Source organism: Hippoglossus hippoglossus, chromosome 19 (genome assembly GCF_009819705.1).
Source record: "Hippoglossus hippoglossus isolate fHipHip1 chromosome 19, fHipHip1.pri, whole genome shotgun sequence".
NCBI lineage: Eukaryota > Metazoa > Chordata > Actinopteri > Pleuronectiformes > Pleuronectidae > Hippoglossus > Hippoglossus hippoglossus.
Window position 1 is genome coordinate 5,231,740 of NC_047169.1, and position 23,119 is coordinate 5,254,858.

At 43.1% G+C, this 23,119-nt stretch overlaps 1 protein-coding gene across 3 annotated transcripts; it reads right to left on the bottom strand.

Annotated features, from left to right (window-relative positions):
* Window positions 1-986: 986 nt before the first annotated feature.
* Window positions 987-22,255, bottom strand: taok2b (TAO kinase 2b). Of its 3 annotated transcripts, XM_034570330.1 has the most exons (20): window positions 21,723-22,255; window positions 19,298-19,438; window positions 17,978-18,049; window positions 17,800-17,901; window positions 17,307-17,352; window positions 17,100-17,196; window positions 16,711-16,824; window positions 16,171-16,262; window positions 15,940-16,033; window positions 15,587-15,668; window positions 15,056-15,223; window positions 14,198-14,404; window positions 13,528-13,751; window positions 13,230-13,407; window positions 12,900-13,028; window positions 12,475-12,678; window positions 12,107-12,346; window positions 7,004-7,216; window positions 5,132-5,314; window positions 987-4,579 (listed from the first exon to the last, which is right to left on the bottom strand). In XM_034570330.1, the coding sequence occupies exons 2-20, from the start codon at window positions 19,427-19,429 to the stop codon at window positions 3,638-3,640; spliced, it is 3,519 nt and encodes a 1,172-aa protein (XP_034426221.1). In that variant the 5' UTR covers window positions 19,430-19,438; window positions 21,723-22,255; the 3' UTR covers window positions 987-3,637. The 3 variants fall into 3 exon arrangements, with proteins under 3 accessions (XP_034426221.1, XP_034426220.1, XP_034426219.1); XM_034570329.1 differs by lacking the exons at window positions 987-4,579; window positions 5,132-5,314; window positions 7,004-7,216 and having other exon boundaries at window positions 8,975-12,346; window positions 17,800-17,892; XM_034570328.1 differs by lacking the exons at window positions 987-4,579; window positions 5,132-5,314; window positions 7,004-7,216 and having other exon boundaries at window positions 8,975-12,346.
* Between the last annotated feature and the right edge of the window lie 864 nt (window positions 22,256-23,119).

Sequence of the window (23,119 nt, forward strand, 5' to 3'; positions counted from 1 at the left end):
ATAGATGATGAGGATTATGGTCTGCATTACATAAATACTGATAGAAAACAAGCACATAAACACAAACAGGATATGACATAGTGGTGGTAATGACCTAAATATAACTATAATCTATAATAAACTACAGACTGCTCCTCCAAGACAGATTTCTATTAGGATCTGCACCAAATAAAATTAGGCCCTTAAACATGACTTATTTTTTTCCATCTAAATCTACGACACATTCTCAGTCAAAGCAAGGAAAATGTTGAAAAATGCCCCAATTTTGTTAAAGAAAAAGTAAAGGTAGTTTTTGCGTAATCCAACAAGCAAACCAACGGACAGAGGTGACAATGTGCCTTTCTTGTAGTTCATCGTATTTGTCAAAGTGCAGGAAAGAACATGAGAGTACAAGCAAATGCATAAAATCAATGAATGAGCAATCAAATATAAATAATAGGTAAATATAATTGAGGTGTACGTTTTTTTGTCAATTTGAAAAACATTTTCTCACCAAAACAACAGAAATCCTGTATCTGCACCAAACAAGAAAATTCTTCCCTGCGGAATTGGTTTAGTAGTTTTTGCATAATCCTGAAAACAAACAAACGCAGACAAAAACACAACTTCCTCTGTGGAGGCAACAAGGAAATAAACCAGTAAGGTTACTGGGATAATCCATTAATTCAAATTTGAGCTCTTTCAGCTTCTCAAATGTGAATATTTGTTCCAGGTTTGTAAAACTGAATATCATCAAAATATCAAATTAAAACATTTGTTGCTTTTAGGCTGTGAAAAATTGCAACAAGACATTTTCATGATACTGTTTGACGTGTATGGACCAAATACTTTACTGAGAAATTGAGAAAATGTTAATCAAAAATGAAAATTAGTTAGTTTTAATTCAGCCAGTTTTCAGTCACACAATCTATTTTGTTCCAGCTCTATAATAAACATCTCACTGATATTGTCATCAGGGGGAAGTAGATCAAATCCAGACGAGGTAATGTGTTAATATCAATTTATTATCTTTATTTTTTTTAAATTACTTTTTAAAGCACCCACTTCTTTTCCAATACATGTGTCAAGACCCTTCCTCCTTCGCAAGCTTGGAATCGCTTGATTTGAATATTTAATAATAAGGATTTCACCCCCCCACCATCCCCACCCACCCACAAAGAAAACAAAACAAAACAAAAACAAACTCTGCAAGTCACAGATGAGGCTTTGTTTCTTTTGCTGCTTCATCATCATCATCATCATCATCATCATCATCATCGTTCGACACAGGAACTGAGGCTCCCTGCTCCCCCCCCCCCCCCAGAGCCTCTGACACCGTCTACAAACACTTCCAAACTGATTTCCCAACACGGAGGCCGCCCCGAAGCAGCCAGTCTTAGTTTATATAAGGAGTTTATGCATGCACTGAGATTCCAACCAAGCATAAAGTAGTAGGTTATACAGGGAATTGTCTTGAGCTGGTGTTTCTGAGTCATACAAACAGCAGGGTGATTATCATTTTTTTTTTTTTTTTCCTCAAATAAAAACAACAATAATAGTAAAAACAGACAAATAAACAAACAGAGTCCACTTGTTCGTGATCTCCTTCAAGTAAAAGTCAGCCCACAGGAGCAGGGAGCAGAGCGGTTGGGCCTGTTCTCCTGCTCGTGGATCACTGAGTGGTCTTTCTCTTCTCGCGTGAGGAGGACGAGCCGCTCCGGTCACTGCTGCTGCTCCGGCACAAGAGGGTGCAGCCTTCACAGCCGCTCAGTCACGCCCGTCCCCTCACTTCCTCACACGCGTCCTGCACGCTGCGCCCTGCAGGGGTCAACACGGATTGTCCGCTCTCTCTCATCCTCTTCCCATTCTTCCTTTCAGAGCATCACTTTTTTCCTCATCCGAAAACAATCAAATAAAAAACGTAAAAACCAGCGTTTACATTCCTGTGGCCAATTGTAAAATCTTTTTTTTTTGTCGTCTATAAGAGTCCAGAGGAGGAGGTCAGAGTTCATGTGAACAGTGGGGTGTAGGAGTGTCTTTTAAAATTCAATCGTCTAAAAAAAGTGGTAATATAACTAGACTTTACCGCTCGACACACACACACATAAATCATTAAAAATTATTAATAACCCCTTATTATTATTAATAATCATTAATACCTTGAACACAAACCATACCTGACAACGCAACAGGTTTTTTTGTCGTCTATTTTTTCTTTTTACAGTCAAAAGTGGGCCCTTTGCTTCTCACAAGAAAAATGTGAACATGATTACAACAACAATTACATCAGGATTAGTTATGGTAATATTGACACCTATAGAAAATGCGGTTGGAGTTGTCGCTCTAAATCTTGAAGTCAATACTCATTTGAATATATCAAAATTCCTATTGTTATCGTTGTTACTCTATAAAACCAAATGACGTGTTTTTTTTTGTTGTTTTTTTTAATATTCCCATAAATATGTACAGTAAAGATCAAAAATGTGGGACGAGTGATCTTCGATGCCAGTGAAACTTGGACAGGTACGGTACATTTCAAATGTGTTTGGTCATGTTTACAAATGTTTAGTTTTTTTGTACATCTATCTCATGCATCGGAGTGAGACACCTATGTTGTTTAGATACTCAATATGTCACGGATGCCAGAAAGCTTTTTTCTCTTCCTCTTCTTCTCTATTTTTGTCGTCCCAGCTGCATTTGAGAGTCTCTCGCCTTTACAAACATTCTGCGTTTATCGTATTTATCGGTTTTACATCATCCTGCGGTCGTCAAATAAAAATTCGGATGGCACGACATCCCTTTAAGAACCCCTTAAAGGCATTGGTGACGTTCCAAGCAACTTGGTTTTTTTTGTGTTTTTTTATACACTTACTAAAAAAAAAAAAGAGAGAGAGAAAACAACAAAAACATCAACAGTTGTAAATCAATAAAAAGTGTTTTCCAGTCTCCACCAGGCTGAAGACGAAAGTTCCCCATCTTTTCTGATTTTGCCCTTTTTTTTCCTCTCCGGAGCCCAAGTTGCGAGTGCTTTCTAGATAATATCTGGACACTACAGACTACATACAAGTACAGACACAATGCCAAGGAAACATTATCCCCTTTTTTTGTAAAACTTCCCCCCTGTCCTCTCTCTTTCTCCATTCCAGCATAGAACATCATAGAAGAAGACATGGCTGCCGTCCCCCTTTCTGTCTGCAGCTCTGGGAGGAAAAAAAAGGCTAAACGTCTTCTCCGTTCACACGTTCCTATCTCACTTTTATACAGGCTATAACAAAGATAAAAACATTAAACACAAACCTCCGCTTTGTTAAAATCTAACATCGCCTCGATCCAGAGGTTTTACAGATGGTTACATTCCTCCCTCCCTCTTTTTACACCTGTGAGAATGGGAGGAAACCTCTCGACTCACCCTGAGTCTAAAGACGCAGGTTGCAGCTCAATAATGTCAGTTTGACCTCACATTTCTTTGCCTTCCCATGCACAAAGAGGAGAGGGTGATTTCCCCCAAATCCTCTGCATTTCAGCTCCACTGAGCCTTGAGATGCTTCCAAGAAAGAACGCAAGGCAAGGGCGGCAAGCTGAGAGTATTGAGATGCAACCTGTGATAGCTACCTTCCTAAATCACCCCCTCCCTCGTCCGTTCTCTTCCTCCTGCCGTCTAAGAGTAGGAGATGTGGGAGCCGTTAGAGATGTGAGAAGTGACTGAGGTGCTTCGGCTCAGGACGCCGTCGCTGCCCCCGGAGCCACCGGGCCCCCCGCCGGACGCCGTCCTCCTCAGAGGCTGGGGGCTATTCCTCAGGGCCATCAGACTCGGGGCACCACGCACAGCCAGCCCGCCGCCCCCATATATCCCCCCCTGCGAGGAGGAGGAGGAAGAGGAAGAGGAGGACGGGCCAGAGATGGAGGGAGGGGCAGGCGGTGGCGGAGGTAGCATGGCCAGGGACTGAGAGGAGGAGCGTGAGGGCAGGTGATGGGAGAAGGGCAGGGGGTGTGGGTGGGCCAGGTCACCGCCGGAGCCTCGCACTCCGGCCCACTCCCGCTCCCTCTCCTTCTCCCGCTCCCTATCTCGATCCCGCTCCCGCTCGCGGTACAGCTGCGGCGTGCTCTGGTGGTGGTAGTGCTGGGGCAGGTGGTGCCGCTGGTGGTGGGAGGAAGACGAGGAGGAAGAGGAAGAAGAGGAGGCAGATGAGCGGGACGAGTGGTGCACCTCCCTGCCGTCCCTGCCCAGCCCCAGGGCCATAGCCAGGCCATGGGAGGAGGAGGAGGAGGACTCGCTCCTGCGGTCCCCGGCCCCGCTGCCACTACTAATGCCGCTGCTGCTGCTGCTGTTGTGGCTGCGGCGGGAGTGCTGCTGCGGGGGCATGTTCTGCGGGTGAATGCCGTGGCTCCAGTGGCCGGCGGAGCGGGAGCTGGAGGGGGGGGCGTTGGAGTAGGCCTGCTTGGGGTAGGCCTCACTGGGGATGCCGGTCAGTGCCATGTTGCTGAAGCCCAGACGCAGGCTCTCTGAGTCGAAGGACTCGATCTCGCCGGCCTGACGCTCAAGGAGGGTGCGGATTCGTTCGGAGCGCTCGTTCTGCAGGGACAACATCTCCTCCTCGATCTAGAAGGGAAGAGAAGAGAACACAATGTCATGTCAACCAAAACCGAATTACTGTTGAACTTCAGACAGAAAGTTCATTCTGCAACTGAAGCAGCCGTTCTGGGGCTTGTGACCGTACCACATGGTCGTCCTTAGCTTATGGAGCCTAGTTGTCACTGAAATGTAACTTAATTCCACTTTTCTTTTCTCTGGGACATCTACTGAGTGGACCTTGTGCTCGGATTTCTTTGGCTATGAATTCATTCTCAGCCTTATCTTTAAGCTAACAAGGATGATGGGTCCTTTAAGTTCGACTCCATGTGCAAAAGAAGATCGTCCGAAACGACCGAAAGCTCCAGAACAGCCTGATACAGAGATCATTAAAGGTTCTAAAGGACTAAACATAGAACAGCAAGAAGTTATTTCTGTATTTTCTAAAGCTAACGGTGTCAACATCAACTGTCCTCTGTGACCTTACTTCCTCTGGTTACTTGTCGTCTCCGTCTGCCTGAATTAATTCCTAAACTCACCAAATTCTTGCACAACACATTAAGGAGATTTTCTGTGTCTGACCCTCTGCTCCAGCAGGGCGCGGCGGATGGACACCCTCTGCTCCAGGTCCTTGACCTCCCTCTCGTGCTGCGTGTCCGTGTGGATCTTGATCTTGCTCTGGTAGGCGTTGAGCAGCTCCAGCTCCTGTTGCAGCTGCATCCGCAGCACCTTGTACTCCGCTTCCTGGGTTTCATCCAATCGCAGCTAAGAGGCAGAAACAGGAGGGCGCGTGAGGAAAGATGCTTTTGGCACAAATGTATGGGAAAGAGATGTTGCTTTGGTGTTTGTCGAGGGTAGAGGAGGAGAAGCTCTGACAAACGTGAAGAAAAGAGAGAGGGAGATGCAGAAGAGAGAAGAGGAGGATGAGGAGTGACAGCTGCTGGTGGTTTGTTTATTCAGTGTTTTGTCTTGTTTGATCAGTCTGTGTCTGCAGAGATTCTAAAGTATATTCAACAGGCTGGAAATGAAACATAAATATAAGTACATATATAAATACGTAAATAAGGTGTTATTGTAGTATATAAGAAATTGTCAAATAAAATTACAACTGAGTAAATTCAATTCCAAACTAAAATGCTAATATAATTTTTGTAATATGTAAAAATTACCCAAATAAATCTGCATAATATTCCACAATGTTACTATAGTTGAGGTCATTGTGGATTTTGTGTTGCCCGTTGTAAAGCCTGGTTTTAGGAAACAGGTGAAATGTTGTTTCTATATTTGATCTTTATCTATCTTTATCTCATTTATTTATTATTAGTATTTTCTGTCCTGAGGACGGAGTTTAATCGTTGTGTTGGAGAACTTCCCACAGAGACTTTAACCACGACAGGAGCTGGTGTTCGGACAAACAAGGGCAGCAGGGATTTGGCTTACTGGCCCGATGCCATGTGAGGTTATTAAAGATGTCCAGGACGTTATGTCACTGAAGGGGACAAGATATTTAGTTTCCTCCCATCTTCTCCTCCCTGATATATTTCATCTATTTATAAGCCTGGAAATGTATGTGTGTGTTCTGGTTCCCACGCTCACACGTTTATACAATAATTACAGATAAACAAGTACAGGCAACTTTTTTCTGCACCAATTATACTCTTATACTTTTAATCAGTGGCATTTCGAGTATTTTGTATCCCAAAATGTTCAATATTGGTATTAACAGAACAATTCCCTGTTCTACAAAAGCAGTCAGGCGACTTTCAGAAAAAACTTGACCCCACCTGTGTCCTTTGTGTACAGTCCCTAAAATGAAAGGAATTGAACTCATCTGTGGTTGAAGTTGTCTTTATGTCGGAATAGTGTGAAGTACGATGCTGAAGGGTCGTGAATGATTTAAAAGAGGGATGTTATCTAAGAGATTTCTGTCTTAAAACTTTGGGTGGAGAGTTAGAAAGAAATTAGAAAGTGGTCAAGTTGGATTATGGGCAATGTGAGAGCCAGTTATTGTGAATCTGATAATTGGTGGGTATTGTTTAAAAGCTATAGTATAATGTCTGCTGATGTTTTATCAATTGGGTGAATATCCGTGTTTTCTGAACCTCAAACACATTTTCGTTATTGAAGGTGTCAGATTTGACCAAAGCTCTCGTCTCTACTCTCCTGACACAGATCAGCTAATGATGACTTCTCCCACATCTTCAGGGAAAAGGATGTTTCAGGAGAGGACAGTGTAATTGCAGGTGAACGTTGTTTGCTATTGAAGCGGGATATGTGGGTTGAGGTGGAGTTTAACACTGAGGGACCAGGAGGAGGCTGGTTGACGGGCAGACAGGCGGACAGGCGGACAGTTGGACAGGCGGACGGGCAGGAGGGCCCCCAGGCCAGGCACAGCAGTGGTGGTGGTGGTGTGGTGCGAGTGTGAAGTGAACGACGTCCCCTTGCCTTACTCACAGCCTGTGTGGACAGCATGTCATTGATGGAGTGGTCATACTGCTCGGCCAGGATGGCCAGCTTACGGGTCTGCTCGTCCTTCAGCCGCTTCAGCACGGCCTTGTGGTCCGACTTGGGCGTGTTCTCCAGCAGGTGGTTGCGCAGGGCCTTGTACTGGCGGGTCTGGATCTTACACGTGTCCTGGAACTGACGCTTGATCTGAAGCTCTTTGGACTGGAGGAGAGAGAAGAGAGATGGAGGCGGCTGCGCTCAAGTGCTCCTGTGGTTTTTATAGACGGACACGACGTTAAGATACGGAAAAACTGAAGAAACTCTGATGGTGAAAAAATTTAAAAAAGACAAATTAAAGGAAAGACACCATCACCACCAAACATGTGCTCACTAATGTCGCCTTTGTCTTTTACATATGTTGTAATTCTATTAGCATTATGAAAGTATTAATTTAGCTGAAAATCCAGGTGATGGTTTTACAGCAGGATCTAAGATTTAAAGCCCCTGAAAACAGGGTTAAAGAATAATCATGTTTTAAATTCTTAGCTGTGTAATTAAGTAAAAGTTGACATGAGGAAAATCTCTGTCAGCAGCAGCTAAAGAGATTAAACAGTTCACTTGATAATAACTTAGAAGAACCCAGTCTCTGAAACACCTCCAGTCTTTTCCTCTAAGACATAAGAACAAACCATTTTCTTTATGATCGTCAGTAAAGAAGTTTCAGGTTAGTGGTGTGAAAGTCTAAATTGCCTTTTGCTTTGAAATAGAATCTGTATTTTTATCTAAAGTAGTAGTTTTTTTTACTTAATTCTTGATGAACTTTCAACATCAACAAAATATAGATATATAATAATCTAAACTTCTTTAAAAAAGTTTTAAACACCAAACGGATTGAAAACAAAACATCTTTGGATGATTTAAATCTCTTTTCCTAACTTTCACGCACTCAAATTAAAGACAATATATTCAGCATCCCCCAGTTCACATAATTAAATATATCTCAACTTTTATATATCGATTAGAAAAAGCAGTAAACAAAGTGGAAGAATTTCAAACAGAGGAAGGGAACAACATGACAGAGGAGATAAAATGATACAGGAGGAATGATGATGAACAAAATGAAGAGGGGATGTTTTTCTGAATAAAATAAGATTTGTTGATAAATCAGGGAAGAAGGAAACAAATGAAGACGTGATAATAATGGAAAACAAAAATCATAAAAACAAACAAGACAATGATTTTACACACAAAAGAATTTATTTTTTGTGTAAAGAAAAATCTGGACGTATGACAAAATATTTTTCTATGCCTGCGAGCATACAGCCGTACAGTATGCCAACACTCGTGCAGCTGAAATGAATAAAGAGGACAACAAAATGGCTGCCAAACAGAATGCAGTACTAGTCTTATAAATACTGCATAAATTAAATATAAAAAAAAAAGAAACTCAATGTGATATAACTCTGTGGAAACTCAAAACACAGACGGTGTCACAACAAAACAGAATACAAACATGTAAACATACACAGAGGAACAGGGAATAACTGGAACACAAATGTAAATCAATGGCAAAAAAACCAAAACAAATTACATTCAAATAACAATATTTGTAAAATATCTTTCTTTTAAAATCTAGATTTCCCAAATGCAAGTTACTCGTAAAAAGAAGTGCCCGACTTCTTTGTTCCCCCCGGGTCCCGATAAAGTTAAGTTTGAATGGCTCAAACGATGCCACTTTTTTTTCCTTCTATATAAATCTGCTTTTAAAAGCACTGGTTCATTTTACTGTTCGACCAGACTTCCCTTGTAGACTTGCACATTTTAAAATCTTCATATTCCCAGAACTATGCACGACACAACTACGCATTTCAGCCTGACTTTGCTTTTTCTTCATCTCAATTAAATGTGCACTCAATAGCATTTTGGTTTTTCTTGTCCAACAATTTGCTTCTTTCTTTTTCGGTTTGACTGACGAAAAGCTGGTTGATTGACAGAAATCTATCAGCAACCCTTTTACTTTTGGATAATTGATAATCAACTTATCATTTAATGTTTTCATGAATGTTTTAAAGCAAACATGGTGAAAACATACAAAACATTTCCTGGTTCCAGCTTCTCAGATCAGACAATATTGAATGTATCAATGTAAACTCACTAACTTCTTTGGTTTATGGATTTTCATAAACGTTTGAATAAATCAACCAACAGATTAATCAATAAATAATAAGAATTTCTTGCAGCCCTAAACTGGTGATCTGTTCTCATGTGTTGTTCTTGAATGGTCTTTGAGACGGTGCAAAAATCAGACATGACTGCAACATCTGGATCTCTTCATTCACTTTCAGTAGTTTCATCAACCTTTGGACTGATTTTACGATTGCATGTCTCAAACGATTGTCTATGGCTTCATATCAACAAGCTAAGCTGCAATATTAAATAGGTTTTAATTATATTATAATACTTTTGCTACTCTGAGTAAAACTGCTTTCTTATGTGTTCACTATACGTGTTCAGGATATGTCACTTCACAGCCGACTGTTTATATAACTATAGGCACTCAACTGCTGTAGATTTAAAGGATGATTAAGGGAAAAATATCTAAATGTTTACATGGTAAATCATCAAAACATTACTGCATACAGCGCAATAAAAGTAGTTTTTCCAACTAGAATCTGAAAGATAATGATTCTACGAGCTGGAAATAATATCTAATAATGTCTAAACCTGAAATAAACTTTACTAGTACTATAAAAGTAAGATCCCCTGTTAATTGTTTCCCACTTTGATATCTAAAAGAAACCGAATTTCAAATATCAGACGTCTTACAGTGGTCCCACGTCTTTCTGCTTAGCTTTTTATTGCACTTATTTACTGACTGAGTTCAGGCTAGTGTTCAGCTTGATGTTAGTGAAATTATTGAGCATCTTTGTTTTCACAGTTTTGAGCTTTGGGGAGTAAAATGATACTGAAGCCCTGAAACTATGCAACACTGTGATATTTGTTCTCAGCACTAAGGTAACAGTGCACGAATGAGACCCCATCAAATAAGACCACTATAAAAGGAAAATTAACCATTGCACAAAAACGGTCTTAAAAATAACCATAAAAACATTTGTCTTACAAATTAAGAGCAAAATAAAAAGAAAAGAAACTTCAAGGAACTTTTACAAAAAGCACAATAATGAAATGTAAAAATGTCACTGGGGTTGGTACAGTAACCGTGGGGTCAGCTGCATGTTTATGTTTGCAGAGCCCACTGATTCAACAGTACGGCTTGTGAGCATGTGTATAAAATCACCTCCAGCCAGCGCACGCAGATGTACAGACGCATGTTGGTGCTGGGTTTAATACACCTCATCTTTGAGAATGTGACCAAAAACCAGTCAGGGAATCATGTAACAAAAGACATGTGGGTCCAAATCAAAAAGACACAAACAATGGTCCAACAATGGAACATAAAACATGATCACACTCACATACTCACACCAACACGCGCACACACACCAGCAGCACACATTCCCACTCAATCCTTCGATTTGTCTCTCGCTATCTCCACGGCCGAATCTTCCCTCTGACAAACCTCCCAGAAGAAGTTCGCCTCAACCCAAACTCCCACCTGGCATCGTCTCGAAACATCCTCTCCCTCTCTTCCCTCCTCTGTCTCTCCCTCTCTCTCCTCCTCCTCTCCCTCTGTCTCCTCTCCCGCTCCTCCCTGGGCAGCAGTCGGGGCAACCTACTCGGGATTTGCTTCCTCAAGACACCCAGAGATTGGAGTGTGACCCGGACACTGTCTGGCAACTTTTGAAGCGCCTGTCCGGCTAGTTTTAGCACTATAGAGTTAGCAAGATCTGCCAGGACCCCAAGGGGGCGTCTAGTAAAACGCTTCACCCAGAGCAGGCCCTTGGCCCAGGGAGAGGTGATATTGCAGCGAGCTTGATACTCTAAAGGTAAGCTCTTCAGGGGGACCGGGATTTTGGACCGACGCACACCCCAGTTGCGCCCTGCTTTGGGAAACATCTCATAGAGGCTACGCTCAGCCATACCTCCTAAGACTGACTGGCACATGGCAAACAGGGGTCTGGGGAGGCGGAAAAGGATTCGCATGTAGAGACGGTTGACTTTGCGGGGTGCGTGTTGGAGGAAGTCACGGGCCGGCCTGACAATCAGCACCACCACCAAGTAGAGGGAGAGGAAGAGAGAGGGGGAGCTGAGGAAGGAGGCTGAGATCAAAATCATGGGGATATAATAAATCCCCAAACTGAGGGAGAGGCCTAAACTGAAGAGGCCGCTGGCCCAGAGGCTGAGAGACAGATACGTGGATAGAGACAGAGAGCAGCAGGAGCGAAGGAAGAGGTACGAGAAGAAGAGCGCCAATAAGGCAAGCTCCGCAGAGAGAACAACAGAGGCCACAGAGGGCAGAGGAGGGGAACGACGCAGGGAGAGGAGGAAGATGGAGAGTAGGAGCAAAGTGAGGTTGGAGGGCTGAGCAGCAGCGGAGAGGGAGAGGAGGAGGCAGATGGCGTGAGAGAAGAGTGAGGGGAAGGAAGTCTGAGAGGGGGGAGGGGGAGGAGGGGGGGAGATAGGTGTGGGCTCCAGCTCCTCTGGTGTTTCGGGGAAGTAAAACTCAGTGAGCTCATCAATCTGCCGCTGATGGAGGCGTCTCCTTTCTAGGGACTGGAATGAGATGAGATCTGATGGACAGCCATCGGCCACGCCCCTGCCCTCCTCTTCCTCTTCATCAGTTTCTACATGTGCAGTGTTACTGGGGTCCTCGTCGTACTCCCACTGCACTCCCTCTACTTCCCTCACCTCTATACCTTCTTCACTGATTTTCCAATCCTCCTTCTCACCCTCATCTTCTCCGTCTTCATTTCCCTTTGGTTTACTCTCGTCATCCACCTCATCTTTCCTCTCAGGGACATTCACTCCTTCCTCCTCCTCTAACACTTTATCTCCTCTGTCAAGCTCAACATCATTTATCTCCTTAGCTACCGCCTCCTTCTCCTCTCCTAACTCCACCTCCACCACCCCTGCCTCACTGTCCCAGCTGCAGCTCGGCCCCTCTGTGGTCTGGCTCTCTCCCTCCTCAGGAGACCCCTGGCTCTCACTCACTTTGAGGCTCTTGGGCTGTTGGCGGACCTCCACCGCGTGTTTCTGACGCAGCTCCTGCTCACGCCTCTTGTTGTACTCCATCTGGTTGGTGAGCTCCGTCTGGTGCTGCGTGCGTATGAGCTCGGCCCGTGTGTGCTGCACCAAACCCAGCTGGCGGAACTCCAGCTCCTGGGTGGACTCGTGGTGACGCAGCAGCATGGCGCACTCCAGGTCCTTCAGAGTCTGCTTCTTGTTCAATTCCTGGAGAAGAGAGAAGGATGAGGAGGAGGCAGGAAGGAATTCTATCAAATTGAATCCATCTTAAATGTTTTCAGTAGAATTTCATTATCAACCCATCAATGATCCGCCAATCAAAAGCAAAGAGGTACCTCTCGCAGCAGGTCTTGCTCCAGGTTGTGGCGTGCCAGCACCAACTTCCTCTTGTACTGGCGACACTGGAGCTCATAATACTGCCTCTGCCGTCGCAGCAGGCCGGCCTCCTCCTCCGCCTGTAGCTGCTGCATACACTCCTTCTGATGCACCAACCACTCCTGCTTCTCTCGCTTTGGCGTGGACTGGTTCTCATTCAGTTCCTACAGCGGAAATACATACTACAGTATTAGAATATAATGAATATGATACCAGATGCCTGTTTTTATACTGTAACTACGATGCAGTTTGTTTTAAGTTTGCAGGAGAGTGATCACAGTAAATTTCCACTTATATTAGTTAGAATAAGAAACATGGAAAGATGATAATCAATTTATGCAAAAAAGTAGCTGTGTTAGTCGGCTGACTGGTGACATAGAGGCACCTCTTTGAGCTGCTCCTTGCGTTGCCGGTACTGTCGTTTCTGGGACTCCAGCAAACCGGTCAACTCCTTCTTTTGCTGGCCCAGAATGTGCTGCTGGAACTTCTTCTCCTCAGTCATGACGGCCTTTGTCTGGAGAAAACATACATTAGGAATTTACTCCATGTTACAAGGCACAAGATGTCCAAACAGCATCAGACTTTGCTACCCATCATAACCATGAAGGGTGTCGTTTTCTCTCCTCCGTTAATCTCTTCCTTCCAAGCTACTTGACCAACTATTCTGTCTGTTCTCTCCTCCTCACTATCACTTATTCATACTTCACCAGCTCACCTCCTTCTCCAGAATAGCCTGGTGCTTCTTGGTGAGTTTCTCTCCCTCCATTGAGAAGCTGTTCCTCTGATTCTCCAGCTCTTTGTCCAGTCTCAGCTGGTGCTCGTCCATCTCTCCCTTCAGCTTGTTCTCCAGGCCCATCAGCTGCTTCTGGTGCTGCCGCCGCATTCGCTTGTACCTGTGAGGAGATGCAGGGAGTTAAATAAGCTTGAAGGACTTTCTTCTCGACCCGACATGAATACTGTTATTATATACTAACAAAGTTTTCACTATCCCTGTCTCACAACCATCATCTCACCCAGACATCTGCTCTCTCAGGGCCGAACCCTGCTCATGTTCCTGAATCTGGCGAGTGACTTGCGAGGCCGTCCTGATGGTGGCAAAATGGTCTCTTCCTCGACGACGCCTCCCGCCTCCTCCGCCTCCTCCACCACCAACAACAACAATACCACCAGCAGAAGGAGCTTCTCGCAGTGGGTCAATCTCGGGCTGATAGGGATCATCGTAGATGTTGTCATGGCTCTACACAGCGGAGACCAAGCAGGCGAAAACAAAAAGATGGGAGGGAGAGGATGAGTAACAAAATGATTGCAAGAACAAACGATGAATTTCACCACCCTCTACTCGTAATAGAACTCATCCAAGGACTGAAAATGAACTACATTGGTCATTTAACTAAATCTGGGGCTAAGTGGAAGTCCCCAAAACCTACAGCTTCTGCTGTTGGTCTGGTTCGTCTGCTTTAATCTGTAGGTGGCAAACCAGGTTTAAACTGGTGCTGCTATAACTTTATTTTTCTGTAGGTGGTGCAAGTTTCCATGTGCTCGGCTGGTCAGATGATTACTGAGCAACTTGCCCTGTGAACCATCTGTGTGGGGAAACTATTTGTAAATTTCCAGAAGTGTGTTTCCAATATCCTTCCATGACGCATACAGTGCTATGATGCATCTGAATTCATTGGAACTGACCAGGGGTTTGTGCAGGACGGAGCTGTTGGAGGTGACGGTGTGCTCTCCCTCCTGCATCATGGCCATCTCCCCGCTGTCGTCGGAGCCGTCCGCCAGGCTGTTGACCGAGCTGCTCTGGGAGCTGGCGCTGATTGACATGGATGGCAGAGAGTGGGAGCTCTCCATGCTGTTGACTGTGCCGGTGCGAAGCATATACTGCTCCCCATCCTGGTGTTCAGGAAAAAGTGAAGATTGTGAGACAGATTTTCCAAAAAATACAGATTAGAAAATGGCTATGGTGAAGTAAAATCGTCTTGGGATGGTGAAAGAGTGTCTGTACTAACAGTATGAACCCATTTATATCTTATGAAAATCCTCTGAAACCCTTTCTGAGCAGACACATCGGAAAAATTGCAGTGAGACACAAGCTGACACTCTCGAAAAGTGCAGCACCACATTCTCTGAATTCCTCCATTTCCTTTTGAGTGGGGGAACAGCCAACTGGAATTAAATGCTGATGGAAACAAAGGCCTTTGTATTGAGAGGAAGAGGTTCTCAGGTCACAGTATACATTAACAAGTACAATACAAAAGTCAGGAGAGATGCTAAAACCCTTACAGACCTTGGTACATGGTTTTCCTCTTTAAAATAAAAGGTTTTTATAGGGTTTGTCTTCAAAGAAGCTGGTACTTCTTTATTTTGTTTGACTGGAGTCCTGCAAACTTTGACATTGCTATTCAGGACACTCAGTTTGTTCTTGTCTCATGTTCGTGACAGCAAATGCAATAAACCTTGCACAACTTTGAGGCACTGGAAACAGTTTCTCCTTCAAAAAATCGGCACAATTACAGTCTTTCTCCTCGTCTGTCCCCTTCTTACCTCTTCTTCATCACCTCCCTCCGGTGCTGGACCATTGTGCGCCTCGTGGAAGAGGATTTTCTTCATCTTCCGGTACTGAAGGTTGTCCAGCTCGCGGACAGCATCCTTGGTGCGTGCGATCAGGTCCATTACGACTGTCATGGGACGCTCTCTGCATAGGAAGTGGTGCTGGGGGGGGGCGTCGAGGTCAACAGAATGAGAGACAGGTGTGGACACAAACAGGTGAACAGTTCTACAGTAATGTTATTCAATCCTACTTAGGGGCTAGTTTTTGGAGCCAAATGATTTTGTGTCATGCTGAATTTAATTATTAATTTTCCTGGGATTATGCTCCTGCAACCTGGTGCTTCTCTGCCTTCATGAAGAGATCATTTCCTATTTTCAGTACAAATTACATTTGTTATTTAATCTCTTCTATTGACAATAATCTGTCCCCTTGATAAAAGCTTTACTTAATTATAAAAACATATCTTTAAGAAAGGGCAAATCACAAGTATTTTCTGCCTTCATACTAAATATCCATCCATGTACCTTGAGCAGCACATCAGAGGTAAGTCTGTCCTGGGCAATCTTCTGCAAACAGGAGTCCACAAAATTGCGGAAATAATCCGACCTGAAAATAATAGAGATGTCATTCTAAAGGAAGTTCAACACAGCAGTTGTTGCAGGGTTAATTTCTATTGAATAGAGATGACAAAACCAATGTTCTAACGATTTAACACAAGTTTTTAATTTACTGAGATCTGAAAGCACCAGGTATCAAACACCTGTTTATTGCATAAAGTCAATTTACTGCAACAGACTAATCCTTTTTCCTTCATCAGCACTTTGCCAAACACGGTAAAACAAAATCAATCTGTTTGAGAAGTTTCACCATCTCTCACCAGTGATTTGACTGCAACACAGGGCTCTCGTTCTGGGCGATGTGGTATAAGGCACTCATAGCATTCATGTTGAACAGAGGAGGCTTCCTTTCCGCTAGAGAATGAGAGAACGGCATAATGTGACAATGAGAGCGGCAGATGAAGAGCAATAAAAAAAAAAAAGAGAAAGCAAAGAAAAGGGTCAAATGCTTTCAGCTTTGTGTACACAACACACACGGAGCCATTTCTTACCCAGCTCTATGCAGGTAATGCCAAGTGACCACACATCTACCTTCCCGTCGTACTGACCCTCGTCCATGGCCAGAATCACCTCAGGGGCCATCCTGCACGGAGGAGACAACAGAGCCTTTCAGACACTTTCAGCCTAATTCCTTTGACCCTGGACTAACAGGAGCACTTTCCGGATTCACTGTTTTTTCAAACGTCTACTATTACTATTATTTATTTAATTATTGAGTGACCTATGAATTGTTGGTTTATTGTGTGATTTAATAAGTTTAGTACATAGTAACCATGGCTATTACCTACTGATGGAGAAAACTTGTCTGTAACGGATTATTTTTAATAACCTAAGAATGGCGTGCACGTTGGTGACTTTTATCTACACAGGGACAATTCTTAGCATAAAGGTATTTGGCAGAGCTGTTGTACACAAACATGAGAAAGGTACAAGCTTTGCTGGATCAACACATGGTGTAATTCTTATGAACCTGCCAGGAGTAACTGTTGATGAGGGTGACACTGTGGTGGGTGAAAAGTTTGGCATCTTACCAGTAGGGTGTTCCCACAAAGGAGTTGGCTGGAGCAACAATGGAGGCAGAGCCAAAGTCTCCCAGTTTGACCTGACCTGGCTCCGTTAGCAAGATGTTTCCTGCCTTCACATCCCTGAGAGAGAGAGAGAGAGAATGACGTGATCAGATGAGAGAAAAAGACAAGTCAGGGAAATTGTGTTCAAGTCAAAACAAACAGACATGAGAGAGAAAATATATCATCAGATGCACTTGAATGTGCTCCACAGTGTGCGAGCAGAAACATTATTGCATAAGCTCCTCTTAGGCAGCACAGTTTGTGCTTTCTCCTCTGTATTTGTTTCTCTTGTAAGAATTGTGGGGGAGGGGATGAGAGCAGATACAGATAGTGTGAAAAAAATGGAGCCTTACCTGTGAATCATGTTGTGAGAGTGGAGATACACCAATCCCTGCAATGCACCATGGGTTATGGCAGCTATTTCCACTTCCTGGAGGGGTTTCTTGTGAACTGGGTGACGAGAGATGTTAGGAGATATCAGACATCAAAAACAAAAATATAAAATTAACTCATTAATGTTTTTTAATTACTCATTTGTGTCGTCGTTCTTTCTCACTTACCTTCTAAGAGGTCGGAGGCCGAGCCCAAGCAGTACTCCATCACCAGCTGTGAGACACAGAGGGGGGTTTAAGTCAAAGCAGGAGAGTTCAAGTGTAAAAACTGTCGTTGAGCTCAAGTGCAGCTTAGAGAAGGATTCAAATGGCCACTTCAAAATGAAGGTGGGACGTTTGCTTCCAGAGAACAGACGCATGTCCTAGTGTCGGCATTAGATTACATCAGTCAGGATGTAAAGTAAGAATATATTACCGGAAGCATCATTATACAGTAACTTAAAATAAAGCAGAAAACTGCAACAACTGTATCTGTTCTGTTGTTTTCACGGCAGAAACTTTCTATGAAACCTTTCAAGAACTGGACTAAATTTACTTCTTGTACAATAGGTCCAGGAAGTCTAGTTTCGTGTTTCTACTCCCCAAGTTTAGTAGTTTATACGCTGCTAATGAATGTATTTATTTTTTAATCTTGCATAATTTCCTCCACATTCACACTTACCCATGCTGTGTGCTCTCTCAGGTAGCAGCCACGGTACTCGACTGTGTTGGGGTGCCGCAGTTTCTGGAGGAACTTCACTTCCTTGATGATATCCTGCCATTTCTGCAACATGAAACATCGATGAAAAAACCTCACAGGTAATCTTCTACAACAGAAGAAGGGGGAGAGTTTCTCCTACCTCGTTGGACTGTTTGCCACTATAGGACATCTTCTTGATGGCCACCACCTCATTTGTGCGGATATCATGGGCCTGAAGTTTGGGGACAACAGACGATAGATTACTTCTTTCAAGTCTTCCTCTGTTTTATTTGAACAGTAGTGGATGAGAGCACAATCCTGTATCCTCACAACACAACTGAGAACTCTGGGATTAATGCACCGTTTTACATCAGGCCCAACAAAGAAATCACGACAGCATAAAACCAGGATTTCTGCTGAGCCGCCTCCTCTCTGCTCGCGTCCCTTCATCCATGACTAGCTCCTTTAAACAGGGCTTTTCATTCCCCACTTACAAGTTGTCTGTGACTGTGAACATGTTTCTACCTTTATAGGTTTATCCACCTAGTATTCTTATAGGCAATACCATCAATAACTTCTCTGCCGTATCACAGACAACACCACTGACACACATCATCATTCTTCCTCTGTCTGTCAGGCCTTTTCTATGCTTACAGTAGCTTTTCTTCACAACAACCACTCCGACCGTGACCTCAAATTAAATGATGTGAAAGAGCAGCAGCTCATTTTATCTTTGCTGCTTTATTTTCCACATCAGTGCAAGTTTTTTGGTTGTGTTATCCCCTGTAGTGACAACCTGAAACAGCTGGAAATACAATAAACGGTCACTGAGAGCTGCCGCACCCAGGAGGCATTGTTTTTATTGATTAGAACTATACAGATGCAATTTAATATTAATGGAAATTTGTGTCTCAAATGAGCAGAACCTCCAGAAAGTCGTATTTGGTCAAACCAAGACTATTATTAATAAGATAACAATTTTGTATTTTTGTTTACTTAAATGTCTTATGTTGTGTAATGATAAAAATGTTTTAGCATCTTGCTCTGAACAGTTGAACAAGACTTATTATCTAAACTATTTTCCAGGTAGCCCTCCCTGTGGAGTGCATGATACCAACAGAAATCAATACTGCATAAGCCTTTAAGCAGACCACTTTGAAGAGCTTGCCAGAGGTGTGTGTGTGTGTGTGTAACTGCAAAACAAGTCATTTTGGTCCAGAATTCAACAACAAATTATCAGCTGACAAATGATTTGATAACTATATTCAAGTTAAAAATCATCCTGAAACTATAATTTACACATATATCACGCAAAAAACTATTTAGACCTACAAGGGAAAACCAAAATTGTACTTAAAATTAATGTGTTAGGGAATAAGACTTCATGGTTATAACACACGTGCATCATGCAAACTGTGGCCGTTGTGGCACCGATATTCCATCACCTTTACAAACCCAGACACCGGGGAAAGTAACTTACGAAGTAAACTGCTCCGAAGCTCCCATGACCGATCTCCCTCAGGTCAGTGAAGAGCTTCTCGGGATCCTCCCTGGAGAACAGCTCAGCCACCTCCGGGTCCTTCAGGCTCCCGGCCCGCACACTCGATGGCATGACCAGCGCCTGGTGAGCATGGAAGAGACACACTGGGTGAGCGTCTGTTACTTTGAAGAATTACCAACATTTGTGTTGGAACCGTGAGGCGCCAAGGAAATATGGTTCAGTCTATCACATGTAATCGACACATTTGAATCTCTTGAGGAAATTATCTATGTTGCACTGCCTTAATATTTTATTTATTTATTCTTTAAAGCCAATACTCTTTAGATATCTTGATTTACTGGTGATCACCTTCTAGTTCAAAGCTGCAGTACATGTGTTACACTGAGCTTCTTTCTAAACACACTTATACTGTTTATTATTTATATCTGTGTGCTTTTTTATTAATGCTGAGTTACTCTGTAATATCAAATGGCTGCGGTTACTGCTGATCCCACCAAAAATCATTACACCACTTTACAGCTCGATACAACGCTTCCACTCCACAGGGTCCAGCCACTTATATGAATCAATACAAGGCTGATCCCTGCTCTACGTCTGCATTTCAAATGAATAAGAATAAAAAATGCAAATATGTGTTCATATGGATGGAAAAACATTAGAGTGTCCATCAGCTACGGACCACCGACCATCCATCCTCCCCCCCACCCACCCATCCACCTGTCTTTTCACCAGAAACATAGTCTTAATTAGGCTGTATTAAAAAAAATTCCAATTACTGCATTATTCAGATAAAAGCTTGTCAACAAAAACTTCACCAGATACAATATAGCTTTTAACAGATCCAACCAGAAGTGTAGAAAAAATGAATTCTTGTTTTTGCATCACATAATCTTTACAGAGATCAGAATATCTCACAAGGACTGATGATGATCCAGCATCTTCATGCTTTGGAAATTCTCTCTTCAATGATTTATTTCATCTTCTTAACTCATGTTGAAGAATGACACTTATTTCACATATTTTTCATTATATGCTACAAAAAGTAATATTCCTCTCACTGATATTAGTCAATAACTAGGAATAGAAGGTTACATATTTTGATTCATATATGGTAATTTCTGGTCTGATTTCCATTATTACATCAAATAATGGTGTTAAAACAACAGAAATATAAGAGGTCGTGGTCATGAGGAGAATCAACACTACAATGACACAAGTGCAGAACATAGCCTCACTACTGGATTTCTGGAAAATGTTATTACAATACAAAATGTACTGGTCGACAAAAATTTTGGGGGGAACTGACTACACACGACATTTCACACCACCAGAGGCCAAATTTCACAGGATAAAAAGCAAACTGCAAACGGGTCTCGCAGGCAAATGACTGCACAGCGATTACAATTCTAGATTTGTTCTACTTGGACCCAATTTCATGTCATTTCAGGGAGGGCGTTTGCAGGAAAAAGACATTCTTGAAACCAGAAAGTCTGTGTTCAGCGTATGTGACAGACCGCAGCAGAGGTTCCCATTTCAGGTTCCCATTTTTGAAATGAGAGAGAGAGACGCTGAAACTCAAACTAATCATTTCACGGGATGCACCATTTGTCAAGTTACCAGTGTCATCAGGATTTTGCAGAGAGATTAATGTAGAAATGCAACAAATGCAGAATATATATATATATGTGTATATAGGTTAGAGAGATGATCTTGGATAAAAAACACACGATTGATGTATTTGTTGCCTCTTCCTCAGTGTGTCGGATTGAGAGCTTGCTTCAGGCTGCACACACACACACACATTTATATATATATACACACACACATACGTAACTACTGAGCTTTATAGTACAAGAACATTTTGTTTCGTGGCCTTGTTGCTACTGTCAAAGAGGAAGCTTGTGTTTCCCTTTAAAATGAGAAGTTCTTTGTATCATGCAACCCAGCCTGAAGCAAGCTCTCAATCACACACACTGAGACAACAAATACAAGATCATCCCTCCAACCTACATAGAATGTGAAATCCCCCCTGGTCATGTGAAGGAACCCCCCGGTGGAGGAGAGAGGAGTCCTTCCCTGGACGTGTCCTCTCCATCAGGCTCACGCACAGGGTGACTGAGCTGTGCAGGCTCGGTGGCTGTTTGCACTTGGCTGGTCAATTAGGTTATATCTGCTCGCGCTGACCACAGGGACGCCTGACATGTAATTCAACAGCAGACAACAACAACTCCCAGGCCGGCTTGAGTGTCCAGGGCCAACAACAAGCCTGCACGTCAATGTCAACCTCTCCGGGGCTGGAGGGTGAGGTGGCCGAAGCGGCTGGCTGCTGCCTCCTCCTGCCACCAGGGCTGGGGGGTGGGGGTGGGGCACGTTCTCTCACTGAATGATTAATAGCATGTCTTACCGTGGCTTTTGGGATCCACTGTAGCTAGCTGTGAAGCTAGCTACCCGGCCTGGCAGGAAATTATTGGTCCTCGCTCCCCGGTCCTCGGCGCTGGTGTCTACTCAACACGAGCGAACCACATCGCGTGTGTCGACGCTGGTTCTCGAGGTCCGCTCCATCCTGCCGCTCCGGGTCGCACGGACAGATGTCCCGTCTGCCCCGCTGCACATGAGCTCAGCGGCGGCGAGTTGAAGTGACAGCTCGCAGCTGACAGAGGGAGTCCAGGAGAAAACCACAGGCTAGCTCTGCAGTTAGCCGCGCCGCTAACTGAAATAACCCGGACCACAGGAGCCGCCCGCCCACTTCTCAACGAGAGACCGGCTCGTTAATTTCCAGGGCTCCGCTCCGCGCTCCGCTTCGCACTGTCATCGCCTTAATGTCGTCCACGGATTTCATCTCCAGTCTGATCTTATTCCCGTTTTACTCGACTCCCATCCGTTTTTGTTCAGGACTTCATGATGGCGGAGCGGGGCGGGAGCCGAAAGGAAAACGGAAGTGCTCTTCTTCGGTGGTGCTAGAGCACGAGAGGCGGAACAGTGTCACCGTGTGGCTGAGGAGAGACATGATTATGATTATGATGATTATTATTATATTATAACTAAACAATATTAACATTAATGATAATATTTGTATTTTATAAATATTTTAAATCGATACATTTATAGTTTAATGATTAGTTAAATTATTGCTAATATATTATCATTATTATTACATCACATATTTTCTTATTATTATTACAGTGCATAGTCTTTGTTTCAGGTTTTTTATTTGAGTAAAAGCAGTAAAAGCAAGAATTAAGAGTCCTGCATTCAAGGTGTTCATTAAATCAAATCATAGTCTGAGTAAAATACAGATATGACATATTACAAGCAAAATATACTTAAGGAATCAAAAGTAAATGTTCTAATAGAGCATTAAAGTGCCCCTGTGTGTTTTATATTAATATAAGATGCTTTTCAAGGAGTCAAACTAGACTGGGGAACTGTCCAGAGTTGGTTGGGGTAGAGTTAATATGACTGATTTATTCCGTTGAATAGATCAATCCGTAATAAAGCATCACATTTAATAAAAATAATGAAATGTTTTTTTAAATATGAGACTTTACATTCAACCTTACATTCCTGCTGATTTGCCTATAAACTTCAAAATTGCATGTTGCAATTTGCAAACAAAGCAATAACCAATTACTTAATTTTCCTTCTGTCTAGTTTGATTGGTGTCAAACTTGCTCTGCACACACACACACAGACACACATCATCACAATCACACATATGGTTCATTTTGATCCCAGCCTCCGCATCCGTAATCCACTCAGTATAATCTTTGTATGGTGCATTTTTAGCTGACACACCACATA